The following is a 14,545-nucleotide window of genomic DNA, read 5'->3' as shown; positions in this document are numbered from 1 at the left end:
ATACAATAACAACACTTTACTGTCAATTAAAATGAATACATTAAAATGAAAAATAACACATACATAAAAAAAATTCAAAACACACAGACTGCTAACATTCCAAAATAAAAAAATCGCAACACTAGAAGGCCAGAATGTTTTCAAAAAGTTTATAGGTAACCCTGCAGCTAGACAAAAACTGCAGCTAATCAGAACGCTTTGCCCTCACTCTTCGCAAAGCTCCCACACTGTGACAATCAACACCAAAAATTCAAGGAATAATTCAACTTTTATTCATTGTTAATATGTAAAGTGTGGAGAGCATAGATTACTGTGGTGCGCGCTATATAAGCTGTCGTTATTATTATCAACTCCTAAAGTAAAGCAAAATCCTTCACCGACCTTGTTGGAGACTCTCTGGAACTTGCGCAGATCCCAGCGCGGTACTTTCACCACGCAGTAATCCAGACTGGGCTCGAAACAGGCGGTTGTGGACCCGGTCACAGAGTTTCTCAGCTCTGGCAGGGGTATACCCAGGGCCAACTTGGCAGCCACGTAGGCCAGGGGATAGCCCGTGGCTTTGCTGGCCAGCGCTGAGCTGCGGGATAACCTGGCGTTCACTTCAATGATGAAGTACTGTAAGTGTAACAGAAAAGAAAAGCTGTGAAGGTCAAGAAAGATACTCACGTGAGGGCAAGCAAACCAAAAATGCTTGGCAATGTTGCAACAAACACAAACGAAAAACATCAGAGAGTAAATAAAGTTTCACAGCTCACATTAAAAACTCTTCCCCGGCCTGGTCACTCATTCGTTTACAGAAAGACTAGCAAGAACAAGGATCAGTACACCAGTATGCAGGCAAACACACAAACAGAACAAGAAGGGCAAAGCCCACACGACTCACATGCTGAACAGACCTTGATCTTTCTTTCAGAATAATTTTACAATAAAACTGAGAAAAACAATATTTATTCAGTAAAGAAAATAATTACAGAAAACTAATGCCATTGTGAGTTGCACATTCAGTAATTGCATCCAAGTTATGGTGCATACTGTGTCAAAAGGTTCTCCATCCTAAAATGCTAATCGCTGGTCATTAGGGGATCGAGTCGAACAAGGAACGTCAGTTCTCCGACTTCTCTCTAGTCTGGCGCCTGTTTTCTCTTTTTTGACAAATATCAGTTTAACTCAAACTGACCTGGAACTTGAAGATATGTAACCTAATGTGAGTTATTATGAAAATATAATGTATTTCCCTCACACATATGTAGTTTTGGAAGAGTTATTTTCAATAGTTCAAGGTCAAGGTCACTTCAAAATATATACATTTCAACTTTGAAGGACCCTGTGACCTTGACCTTGAAGTGAGGTCAAGTTGCCAAACATGTTTCTGAAGATCTTGTAACCATACACCATCAGGCCACAATTGGTGTTGATAGACTTAATAGTGTCCAAGAAATATACAATGTTACAGACGGACGGGGGGGACGGACGCCCGGACGCCCGGAAGGACAGGCGGACGATGTCGGTGAGTATATAGACTCACTTTTGTAAGTATAATGTATTTCCCTCACACATATGTAGATTTGGAAGAGTTACCTTCCATAGTTCAAGGTCACTTCAAACTATGTATACAATCCAACTTTAAAGGACCCTTGCGACCTTGACCTTGAAGCAAGGTCAACCAAACTGGTGTCCAAAGATAGGGCTTACATTGCCCTGTATAGCATACATAGCTAAGGTTGCCATTCTCGATAACTTCAGAAAAAAATGCGAAAATGTGAAAAATGGTCGTTTTTAAGACAACAATTACGGCCCCTGTGACCTTGAACTTGAAGTGAAGTCAAGTTGCCGCACATGTTTTTTGAGATCTTGTAACCATACACCATCAGGCCACATCAGGTGTTGATAGACTTAATAGTGTCCAAGAAATATCCAACGTTAAAGTTTTCCGGACGGACGGACGACTCGGGTGAGTACATAGACTCACTTTTGCTTCGCATGTGAGTCAAAAATGACGCAAGCATCATCAGCAATCAGACAATTCTAAGCCACATATTTTCCCATTAAATGGAAAATTTCTAAGTAAATTTTCATTTCATTAATATACTTACCCGAATCACATAAAGCATTTGACTACGTCTGAGATGCTAGGTACTGAAAAAACGCTACCCATCAAAAAACAAACAAAGGGAAGCGACCCCTACCAAAAAGCTTGAATAGCTATGGTAACAGCCAGGTTCCCTGGGAGTTACCTCCCATATAGCTACTTCCTCTCTGTCACCACGTGACCGCTCATACGGCTTCAGAAAGACTAAAAACCACAAGCGGGGAAGGAGGGAGGGAATTCACTATGTGATTCGGGTAAGTATATTAATGAAATGAAAATTTACTTAGAAATTTTCCATTAAATTACATATTCTTACTCCGAATCACATAAAGCAGATAACATCAACATGGCGGTGGGCAAGAAATAAACTCAAACTCACCATCACGTTCTGGTCAGAACCTGACCAGCTGCTACAAGTGCAGGCAGAGCACGAGAGCCGTCCTGGCGGAGGGCAGAAATGTCCCGAAGATAATAATTCAGGAATATATCTTCAGAGCGCCAGTACACAGTAGACAAAACATCATCGAGGCGCATGGAGCGTAGGACTGCGAGCGATGATGCCCATGCCCTCGTTTCATGGGCTCTGGGGGAGTCCAGGGGAAAGGCAGGCAGCGCCCCCCCCCCCCCCCTGTTTGTGCTACTCCAAACATAAGCTTGCCTTATCAGAGAAGTCACCCACCGGGCCAACGTAACCTTTGAGACATCTCTCTCCCGAGTTGTAAGAAGGGAGAGAAACAATAACTTCTGAGACTTGGAACGCAAGGGCTGAGTGCGCTCCAAGTACAAACGGAGGGCCCGAACAGGGCAGTTGGCCAAATCAGGGTCGTCCGGAGCCAACGCGTTGGTCAGTGCCTTGACTCTAACCAACGGAGAGGCCTGCCCCGGAGTCTGATTTTTTGCCAAAAAATCGGGACGGAAATGCAAAGAGACAGAGCCGTCCGACTCGAAAGAAATATCCTCTGGCAGACCCGACAGGGCGTGGACCTCGCTACCCCGCCGGGCCGTCGCCAACAGAAGAAGGAACAGCGTCTTCCGAGTAAGATTATGCAGGCTAGCCTCCCGCAGCGGTTCGAACTCCGAAGACCGCAAGAATGCTAAGACCAGAAACAGGTCCCACTTGGGGGACGGGCACCTGGACCTGGCCTGCTTGAGAGCAGCACCCTTGATTACTGCTGCAATCACCCCCCCGACGTTAATAGATCTACCGATCTGCTTAAGCGTCGCAGAGATAGCTGAGCGCCGGACCCTCAAGGAGGAAACAGACGCACCCTGCGAAAAAAGAAAAGAGAGGTGGTTGGCCACCTGCATAGAGCGAGGCGCCACCGAACTCACCCCCTTCTCCAAGCACCAGGAGGCCCAGGACCTCCAGTGTGAGGCGTAAACAGACGCCGTGGACGCCCTGTGCGAGCGGTCCACCAGATCCAGCGTCAAGGATGACGCTCCCGAGCGCCTCAGTGAGTCCCGAACAACCTCCACACGTGAAGCTTCAGAAGACTGGGCTCCTCGTGTGGAATGCCTGTTCGGGGCTGCACGAGTTCCCCTCGCATAAGGGCGAGAGGAATGGGAGGCCCGTGGGCGAGCCGGAGCAGGTCCGGAAACCAGACCTGCGACGGCCACAGAGGGGCGACCAGCAGAAGAAGAGTCGGCCCCTCCAGCTCCGCCTTTCGAATTACTCGGCTGAGTAATGGGAAAGGCGGAAAGGCGTACGCCTCCAGGCCCGTCCAGGGAATGTCCAGAGCGTTTACTCGCCAAGCCTGAGGATCCGGGAATGGCGAGACAAACACCGGAAGCCTCTTCGAGAACCTTGTGGCAAAGAGGTCCACGAGAGGCTTTTGGACCTGAGCCCAAAGGCGCAGCAGTGCCCCGTGAGTGATGGTCCACTCTGACTGAAGCACTCTGCCGGAGCGACTGAGCTCGTCCGCCAGAGTGTTCAGCCTCCCTGGAAGGTACCTGGCTGAGATCGTGATGTGGTGAAGAGCACACCACTTCAGGATCTCGCAGGTCCTGTCCGAGAGAGACGGGGACCGCGAGCCTCCCTGCTTGTTGATATAGGCGGCCACAGTCGTGTTGTCTGTAAACGGACAAACATGCTTGGCCTGCAGGGAGGGCAGAAACTCGACTAGAGCTAGAGCTACTGCTTCCAGCTCTAGCAAGTTGATATGCCACTGGCTCTGTTCCTCCGACCACAGACCTGACACCGTGTGTAGGTCCGTGTGTGCCCCCCATCCCCGCAGAGAAGCATCTGTAAACAGATCCAAGTCTGGGGGAGGTAAGGCGATCGGAACTCCCTTGCTGATCCATTCCGTGTCCAGCCACGGAAGGGTAGCGGACTGGAACCATCCCTGGAGAGGGACGAGGGCGTTCCAGTCCACCTGAGGAGAGTCCACAAACGGCCTCAGCGCTGCCTGAAAAGGCCGTTTGTGGACCCTGCCCAGAGGAACCAACAGAGCCATGGACTCCATCTGCCCCAAGATGGAGGCGAGAGACCGGAGGGGCGCCTGCAGGAGAGGCAAAGTGGAGCGGATCTGAGCCTGGAGTTTGTCCACCCGTCGCTGGGAGGGCTGGACAGTCCAGGCAACCGTGTCGAACGACATCCCGAGGTAGGTGAACGTTTGAGACGGGATCAGCTCCGACTTTGATCGGTTGATCGAGAAACCCAACAGGTGAGCCTCTCGAAGAACCGATTGGGTATGCTGCGAGCAGCCTATCTGGGATTGATTCAGAACGAGCCAATCGTCCAGATAGACCCGCAGACGAACCCCCTGTGACCTCGCCAGAGCGCAAAACTGTCTCACCACCATGGTAAAGATCCATGGTGCGAGAGACAGCCCGAAAGGGAGCGCGCGGAACTGGAAGACCTGATCTCCCCACCGGAAACGAAGCCATTTCTGGTCGGCCGGATGCATGAGAATGTGGAAATATGCATCCGTCAGGTCTATGGAGGTCGCCCAATCTCCTGGGCGCAGAGAGTCCCTGACCGTGGCCGGCGTCTCCATCTTGAACTTGATCTCTCTCAAAAAAGTGTTGAGGAGAGATAAGTCCAAGACGGGGCGCCACGCCCCTGAAGCTTTGGGGACGGCGAAAAGCCGGCCGTAAAACCCCAGTGAGCTTTGGTCCAGGACCCTCTCGACCGCGCCCTTCTGCACCAGGGAGACAATCTCTGCCTGAAGGACGGATCTTGCTTCCTGCGAGGAGGGGGGTCTGAAGAGCGGCGGATGTCGGGAAAGAGGTGCCTTCTCCTCCCGCCATAAGAGACGGAAGCCCGATCTCACAACTCCCACTATCCATTGGCTGTCTACTGATACCATCCAATGGGAAAGTGCCCGGGAGGGGCCTCCCGCCATCACCAGAGTGGAGGGCGGGAGGGTGGTGAGACCGGGAGCGCTTCATTGGGGGTGAGGCTTGCTACTTGAGCCGCCTCGTCCCCTTCCCGACGCCATCCGTTTCTTGCCGCCTCTGGAGCTCTGCTGTGCAGGTCTCTTCTGAGCAGGTTTGGGATGAGAGGCCGGCTGAGACTTCCCTTGCTGGGAAGGCTTAGCTTGCTTCATGCCCTGTAGAGTCATGTCCAGGAATTGAGAATCCTTGTTGGACTGAATCTCCTGTTGCCGAGCGACAAGCGCCATTTGGCTGAACAAGGAGCCCTCCACAACCGGAGACACTCTGAGAGTGTCTCTGGTAACCTGCTCTGCAAACTGAGAGTTGGCAAGAAACAACTCCCTCCTCGCCAAGACTGCGTGTGCGTACTGTAAAGAGGACAGACGAGTCTGTTCCTCATTTACCTTAGCCAACGCTGTGAGGAGGGAGGAGACGTCGTCCGCGTTCTGCTCTTCGCTGAGCGTAAACGGGACTAAGTCGTCCGTCAAAGACCTAGAGAGAGCCCGAATCAGCGTGTCGGAAATTGACGCCAATTCCAACAGCTGACGTCCGACTTCCTCCAGGGAGAGGAGAGTGCTATCTTTCACCGGAATGACTGAGTCGCCCTTGACTGGCTTGGCCAGAAGAGCTGTCAAGTCCGGCGTCACCGGCAAGACGGAACGCGGAAGTGCGTAAGACGCAACGAGGTTCCGGCTATGCCGAGGAAGCGCAAGCTTCCGCTGAGGCAATGGCACGAAAGTAGAAGTCTGTGCCATCGTCGCCAGCCAAGGCTGAGATTGCTCCGGAACTGTGCCGAAAGGCACCAGAAACGGAACAGGGTCCGAAGGCACACCACCTGTCCGCCTAGGCGCCGACGCCCAGACTTGCGACAGATGGTAGGCTATGGCCGGCGACTCCGCGAAGCGGAAGGAAGGATTAGCCTCCTTAGCAGGTAGGAAATCCGACATCGCCGAGGGTACCCCCGAAGTGGGAGACACCGCCGCAGCCGTGCCCTCCGGGAAATAACGTGAAGTCACCTCAGCTGCTGTGTCCAGGATGACACGCAGCCTTGACGACATTCCCGAAGGAGGCTCTTCACTGGCCACTGATTGCACATCAGAGTGGTCACAGGAAGTGCCATGACCGTAGTCATCCAGAACGCCGGCGGCAGGATACGCGAGATGACCGGAAACCGGAAACCCGTAATCCTGGACGTGATCCCGACTTGAACCCTGACTAAAGTGCATAGGGTAAGACGGAAACCCATCCGAAGCCACCGGATGTACGTGGGAGGAAGTCGCGACCCCGTCCGGGGGAAGTGACAGCCTGCCTGGTTGAAGCGCCGGAAGCGCAAAAACCTCACGCCGTTGATCCCTCTCCTGCAGCCAAGCGGACGTGCTAGGATGAGAGACAGCGTGTCCGGCCGAAGCCGGAAGTGCAGACGTCGAAACCGCCGGGGGCGGAAACGACGAATGCGAGAACTGCGGCTGAGAGCCGTAAAGCCCGGAGGCCAGTTCTCGGTCAAACCCGTCACTGCGGCACTGGGTGCGGGCTAGTGAGGGCAGACACCGAAGCTGAGCGACAGATTCACCATACGGAGTACTGTTGCCAGTAGAGAGCAGGGAGTGACCCCGAGCCAATGAACCGTTTCCCGTGAGGGAATGTCCGAACGCCTCACGAGGGCTGCCAGACCGGTCCGACTTACTTGAGACGCCTGTGGTAGAGGCGGAAGCAGCCTGAGCATGCAGACCGGAAGCCGAGGTAACCACCACGGAAGCGAGGGAACGCACCCCCCCCATCTCCGCAGGAAGGAAAGCGCTAGCGGAAGGAGACGCTCGCTGCATTTCAGTCTGAACCATGGAACGTATCTCTGGGAGTAACGAACTCAAAAAGGAGGCAACGATAGCCCCTTGCTCCGGAGCCGCAGAGGGCGGCGGCGGAGTAACGGCAGAAGTACTAGGACGAGAAACAGTACTAGGACCAGGCGGTGAAATGGGCACCGTCAAAATGGTATTGCGTGCTTCATCCGACACGACCACCAAAGGCTTGGTGCTAGAAGATTTAGGTTTCACTTTGCCCTTCAAATCGGATTTACCCTTACGTTTGTCTGAATCAGCCATGCTGACGAACAACGAAAACGTAAACAAGCAAAAAATTTTACAAGGAAAGTTACTGAAAATGAACGTAAACACGAACCGCAAGCAGTAACTAACAACGCAGAAACAAACCAAACTTGCAACGAAACAGTGAACAAGCACAGGCTAAACGCCACAGACAGCAAGTCAGCCAAGCTGACAGAAGCAAAATGGCAACACGCACGTGTTACTGACACACAGAGTCCAAGGGACAAAATATCAGCAACAGCAGGCGAAAACGAACAAAAACCACAGAAAAAACAGAACGGGCTCACCAAACGAAGCCCTGACAGGAGAACGATGGGTTACGTGGCCGGCAAGTGAACAACTCCACCAAAGGCAGCCACAGAAAGCGCACAAAATTTCCAACACAACCTCTCTGCAAGACGCTGAAGTCAGTATGAGCGGTCACGTGGTGACAGAGAGGAAGTAGCTATATGGGAGGTAACTCCCAGGGAACCTGGCTGTTACCATAGCTATTCAAGCTTTTTGGTAGGGGTCGCTTCCCTTTGTTTGTTTTTTGATGGGTAGCGTTTTTTCAGTACCTAGCATCTCAGACGTAGTCAAATGCTTTATGTGATTCGGAGTAAGAATATGTAATTTAATTTAAGTCCAGGGTTGACATACTTGCAGATAACCCTCATTCCTAACTTTTCCCCTCATAATCAGTAAACCCCATCACATTAATCCAAGTCTATGCTCATCTCTCCTGAAAAAGGGTTAAGTTGAAAACCAAGAGATATCATTCAAATTCAAGCAACATACTCTCTACCCCAAACCAACAACCCAAAACACCCACCTCTTGAGAGTTAGGTTTCAGAGCATACTCGCAATTGAAACCAAGACACATTATCACTCAAATTCAAGCAACATACCCTCTACCCAAAACCAACAACCCAAAACACCCACCTCTTGAGAGTTAGGTTTCAGAGCATACTCGGTAGGAGCGAAGAAGAAGAAGAAGAAGAAGAAGAAGGAGGAGGAGGAGGAGGAGGAGGAGGAGGAGGAGGAGGAGGAGGAGGAGAAGAGCATACTTGCAGTTGAAACGAAGAGATATTATCACTCAAAGGCAACCAACATACCCCTCCAACCCAAAACCAAATACACTCACCTCTTGGGAGTGAGGGTTCAGAGCGTACTGGATGTTGCACTCTCCGATGATACCAAGATGGCGGATGACTTTGAGTGCGGTCTTTCGCAGGATGTTGTACTCAGCGTTGGTGAGTGTCTGGCTGGGTGCCACCACAATGGACTCTCCTGTGTGAATACCCAGGGGGTCCACGTTCTCCATGTTACACACCTGTGAGGAGGATGAAAAGTGTTGGCAAGTTTAGTGCTGTGTCACACCTTGAATATATAATTATATAGTGGAACTGCCCTTTTGAGACCCCCACATTTTAGACCTCCTCCTTGTTCAGACCTTGCTTCTCCAGACTCTCTGTTCATTAACTCTGTTAAATTACTCCCATTTTAAGACTACCTCCTTTTTAAGACCTAATTTTCTAAGATTTGTTAAGGATTTTTCACTGGAAATGATTTCATACCTCATGTCATCTGCCATGAGGGTTCTCCTCTTTTCCACCTACTCCAAATTTTCATCGCTTTTTGTTTTTGCCACCTCCCTTATGAGCAGCATCACATAGATGTTAAGTCTACCATCACCTAAGTCTCTCTCCCAAACGGCTGTGTCTCTAGCGTTTTGTCACAATAGATAAAAGATTCAACAAGAAGAGCAAACGCTCGATCGAGTCACTTTCGCAGTTCTGAATATTATATGAGGCATCAGATGGACAAGAAGAAATTGCTATTCACAACACAATGAGTCACGTTCACATAAAATTTGAGCCCGGTCACTTTTATAGTTTCCGAGAAAAGCCCAACGTTAAGTTGTGTGTTGCCGAACAGAAAAGGCTAGTTATCTCCCTTGTTTTTCTGATAACGTTCGTAAAAGGCTACAGATGTAAATACTTTGATGTAAAGAATAATCCTACAAAGTTTCAATCACATCCGATGAACTTTGTCAAAGATATAAAATGTCTAATTTTTCCTTTGACGCTGACCTGTGACCTTGAAAAAGGTCAAAGGTCAACGAAACCATCGTTAAAGTGTAGAGGTCATTGGAGGTCACGACTAAACAAAATATGAGCCCGATCGCTTTGATAGTTTCCGAGAAAAGTCCAACGTTAAGGTGGTGTCTACGGACGGACGGCCGGCCGGACAGACTAACACTGACCGATTACATAGAGTCACTTTTTCTCAAGTGACTCAAAAAGGAAGAATAATGCCTAATGTCACCTCACATATGGTCCAATCATCAAATACTATTTAACAAAATGACCGAGAAATGACAATATCTGGTGCATGTCCCCCATCATCATGACACTTCTACTAAATCTCACATAATCTTTCGCAACATGATACGGTTGTCTTAAGCATTGCTACCCCATCTCACAATTATTCCATTTTCTTTCAGCCTGAGCTAATTATCGACCAGCGCCTAACTGGTGTGGGCGAATGCAGTTCACACACACACACACACACACACACACACACACACACACACACACACACACACACACACACACACACTCACACTCTCTCTTCCTCTAACACCCATTCCATCCTTTGAGTGACTTGTCAACCAGCAGCTGACTGGTGTGAGAAAAGGCAGTTCACACACACATGCATGCATCCTTGCACATACACGACCACTCTCTCTCTCCTTCCAACAATCAACGTACCGTGATACAGTTGTCATAGGCGTCGCGCACCACCTCATATTCAACCTCCTTCCATCCTTTGAGCGACTTGTCGACCAGCACCTGACTGGTGTGAGCGAAGGCAGAAGTGGCCAGAACCTGTAGTTCCTCCTTATTGGATGCGAACCCCGAGCCCAGTCCACCTAAGGCAAAAGCGGCCCGTACCAGGACAGGGTAAGACAGCCTCTCTGCTGCTTCCAACACCTAAATGACGAGAAAATATGCAATATACAGTCAAACCTGCCCTTTGGACCACCCCTCGAAATTGACCACCTGCCCGCAATGACCACCCCACAAGATCCGCGACGAGTTTTTTCCAACATCATTCACCTTCCCATAGTCTAATTTTTGAACTAATTTCTTCACATTCACATGTCTATAACTAACCACTTTTGATCGGTCCCAGCTGTAACTGCCGTGCCTTGCACCAGAGTTGCTAACGTTCACCCAACATCATCTTCTTCTGCGCTCATGGGCTGAAACTCCCATGTAAACTTGTGTTTTTTTGCACGAGTGGGTTTTTATATGGATGACTGTTTTAACCCCGCCATTTAGGCAGCTATACGCCGTTTTCTGGGGAGAACCTTACATCTAAAGTCAAGCAATTACAGACACTTCATCTTACCTGTTCCACGGAAAAGGCCGCCTCGCTGGGCGCTACGGCTTCACTAATCTCGGCCATCTTGTCGGCGAAGACTTTGCGATCCTCTGTCCATTCTATGGACCGGACCTGAGTGCCGAGCACCTTGACGTCGTACTGCTCCAGGACCTTGCTGCTGGTCAGTTCAATGCCGCAGTTCAGCGCCGTCTGCCCACCGAACGTCAGGAGGATGCCGTCTGGACGCTCGCTTTCTATCACCTGGTTGAGGCAAAGGTGAGAAATAATTCTGTGAGGTCTGGATAAATGCTGTTTCTTACTATTCTTTCTGGCCTTCTTCACGGCCCTCACCAGACACAACACTGCTGGGATAAATGCTGTTACTTACTGTTCTTTCTGGCCTTCTTCACGGCCCTCACCAGACACAACACTGCTGGGATAAATGCTGTTACTTACTATTCTTTCTGGCCTTCTTCACGGCCCTCACCAGACACAACACTGCTGGGATAAATGCTGTTACTAACTATTCTTTCTGGCCTTCTTCACGGCCCTCACCAGACACAACACTGCTGGGATAAATGCTGTTACTTACTGTTCTTTCTGGCCTTCTTCACGGCCCTCACCAGACACAACACTGCTGGGATAAATGCTGTTACTTACTGTTCTTTCTGGCCTTCTTCACGGCCCTCACCAGACACAACACTGCTGGGATAAATGCTGTTACTTACTATTCTTTCTGGCCTTCTTCACGGCCCTCACCTGACACAACACTGCTGGGATAAATGCTGTTTCTTACTGTTCTTTCTGGCCTTCTTCACGGCCCTCACCAGACACAACACTGCTGGAATAAACAACCCTCATACAACATCATTAGGCACTCTACTTCAATGAACTTGAAGGGACTTATTATTGTATGTAATAGACGCATTCAGAAAAGAACTCTGTCGGGTTTGTATGGGTTGTGAAAGAGTGAATACCCTTGTTTTTACTCAGACAAACATTGGAGGGGCCAATCACTAGCGAGGGGTGTGTCTGAAACATGTGGACAGGAACATGTGAATTTATTTGTCAGAGAAAAACCAAGGGTATTCACTCTTTCACAACCCATACAAACCAGAGTTACATGTATTTCCGAAAATAGTCTATTCCAGTGTTTGCTTCACCTCACTCACTCCTGGGGCTTTTGGCAGATGATTTGTATCAGTTTTCATCAAGCAATCCAATTTTTATAAGAGGATTTCGCTCCTCAGTCAGACTTTAGCTGTTGCTAAGGCCAAAAACAAAAAAAAGTCTGTTTACGGTAACATAGGCAAAACAAATAGTAGGTCGTTTCCCCCCCCCCCCCCCCTCAAAAAACCCCTATTTTTAAGTTATTTTGCCAAAAAACAAACTCCCCCCCCCCCAAATGCCCAAAAAAAGTCTAGGGTCGCGCGAAAAAATAGGGTCGGTCGGGATACCGTAAACAGACTATTTTTGGGGGGGGCCTAACCACACCCCACTCTCCAACTACACAGAGAGAAAATCTTTCTCAACTGGAAAGCCTAACAACATACTGACTTTCCACTCTATAGATATGCAGGTGTGTTATAACCAACAACTCTAGGCAGTATCCAGATTTACCTCCGAGTGAGCTTCATCGTCACACCGGATGAATCTCAAAATATTCACTCTTCTTTCAGAATGTGACGTCATTTCCACAGGGCCATATTTGGAGTACAGTGGAACCCCTCTTTTAAAGCCCCGGATTTAAGACCTCCCCCTTTCTCAGACTTTCTGTTCATGACCTCTGTAAAATTACCCCCATTTGAAGACTTTCTGTTCATGACCTCTGTAAAATTACCCCCATTTTAAGACTTTCTGTTCATGACCTCTGTAAAATGACCCCCATTTTAAGACTTTCTCTTTTAAAGAGCTGGATTTGTCAGATTTGTCGAGGTGTTAAAAGGGGGGTTCCACTGTATGCCCATCTCTACCTGAGTGACGTAGTCAGCAGTGATGGGCAGGAAGTAGACTTTGTCAGCCAGGCCGCGGGAAGTCTGAACGGTGGCGATGTTTGGGTTGATCAGAACCGTGTGCACCCCTTCCTCCTGCAGTGCCTTGATCGCCTGCAACAACACAAATATTTTACACCTGTACATAGTCCTACATCAGCAGGATCTAAAGTAACACACAAGTTCACTATTACCAGTACAGTGGTACCTCCCATGAGAGGACACCTCCTCTTGCCCCCAGTGGAGCATAGGCCATTGAGGACGTATCTCCATCGCACTCTGTTCTGGGCTGTTCTTTCCGCCTCTGTCCAGCTGTTGCCCTGCCTCTCTAGCTCCACCATTACAGTTCAGAGACATCCTGCTTGCTGCCGCGCGGGCAGAGAAAATGTTCCCTCTTTATCAATCAATCAATCAATGAGTCTTATATCGCGCATATTCCGTGGGTACAGTTCTAGGCGCTCTGCAGTGATGCCGTGTGAGATGAAATTTTATACGGCCAGTAGATTGCAGCCATTTCGGCGCATATTTACCTTTCACGGCCTATTATTCCAAGTCACACGGGTATAGGTAGAGAATTATTAACTTTGCCTAAGCAATTTTGCCAGGAAAGACCCTTTTGTCAATCGTGGGATCTTTAACGTGCACACCCAATGTAGTGTACACGGGGGGAGGTTCGGACACCGAAGAGAGTCTGCACACAAAGTTGACTGTGAAATAAATTTCCGCCGAACCTGGGATCGAACTCACGCTGACAGCGGCCAACTGAATACAAATCCAGCGCGCTACCAACTGAGCTATATCCCCGCCCATCTTCACCGCGCTGGCAGCAAAACCCCTCACGAGGTGTTTTCAGACAGGCCAGACACAGGTTGTCCCGGAGGTGATTACGAGTCACTATGGTCTTAGTTAAATGACACTGGGATGTTCACTTCCTGAATTCATGTGACCATAGAGTTCATTCAACTAAAGAGCTCCAGATCAGCCTGTCCTTACCTGAGACCCAGAGTAGTCAAACTCTCCAGCCTGGCCAATGGAGAGACCCCCAGAGCCTAAAATCAACACCTTCTTTGGGTGGATGCGGGCAGTTGTGGTCAGTGCGTTCTTGGGTATCAGGGCTGACCGCAGGCGCTCCTTGACTGTAGGGCTGCAACAGTCAATGGAAAATACCATCAACACCACTCAAATGTTCAGTAAGAAATAACTACCCATACAATCGAATGTGATCCCCGCACTCAACTATATACAGTGGAACCCCCTTTTAAGACTGCCTCTTGTTTAAGACCCAAGTTTTTCAGATTGGTGGAGGTCTTAAAAGGGGGGTTCCACTGTACACAAAAAGTCATTAGATATTATACAAGTAAAATGCCAACACTACACAATTTAAAAGCCAGGTGTAAACATTGAAAATACCAGCACTACTGATCAAAAGCAAAAAGTTTACGAATCAAGGTTGAAACTTTGTGAAGTAAATACAACAGTGTGCCAGACAAATACTACCAGTGCCCCCCCTCTGATGTGAACACTACCCTAAAACATCAACAACGTGGCCATATTTTGTTCCAGCTGCCCCTCTCCTGTATGTTCAGGCACGGGAATTCCAAAATAGAAAAAACTCTGAA

At 49.1% G+C, this 14,545-nt stretch overlaps 1 protein-coding gene across 1 annotated transcript in view; it reads right to left on the bottom strand.

The window, feature by feature from the left end:
- LOC138966357 (multifunctional protein CAD-like) overlaps positions 1-14,545 on the bottom strand; it is a 113,633-nt gene that overhangs the window by 81,119 nt on the left and 17,969 nt on the right. Inside the window, exons 10-15 of the mRNA XM_070338556.1 lie at positions 13,920-14,070; positions 12,909-13,040; positions 10,963-11,196; positions 10,320-10,541; positions 8,690-8,878; positions 382-615 (exon numbers count right to left, since the gene is read on the bottom strand). Coding sequence (XP_070194657.1) covers positions 382-615; positions 8,690-8,878; positions 10,320-10,541; positions 10,963-11,196; positions 12,909-13,040; positions 13,920-14,070 — 1,162 coding nt within the window. The remainder of the gene's footprint in view (positions 1-381; positions 616-8,689; positions 8,879-10,319; positions 10,542-10,962; positions 11,197-12,908; positions 13,041-13,919; positions 14,071-14,545) is intronic.

Source organism: Littorina saxatilis, linkage group LG5, assembly GCF_037325665.1.
Source record: "Littorina saxatilis isolate snail1 linkage group LG5, US_GU_Lsax_2.0, whole genome shotgun sequence".
In the NCBI taxonomy this organism is placed as follows: Eukaryota; Metazoa; Mollusca; class Gastropoda; order Littorinimorpha; family Littorinidae; genus Littorina; species Littorina saxatilis.
The sequence above is the reverse complement of the archived record's forward strand: the minus strand, read 5'-3'. Positions and strand labels throughout refer to the sequence as shown.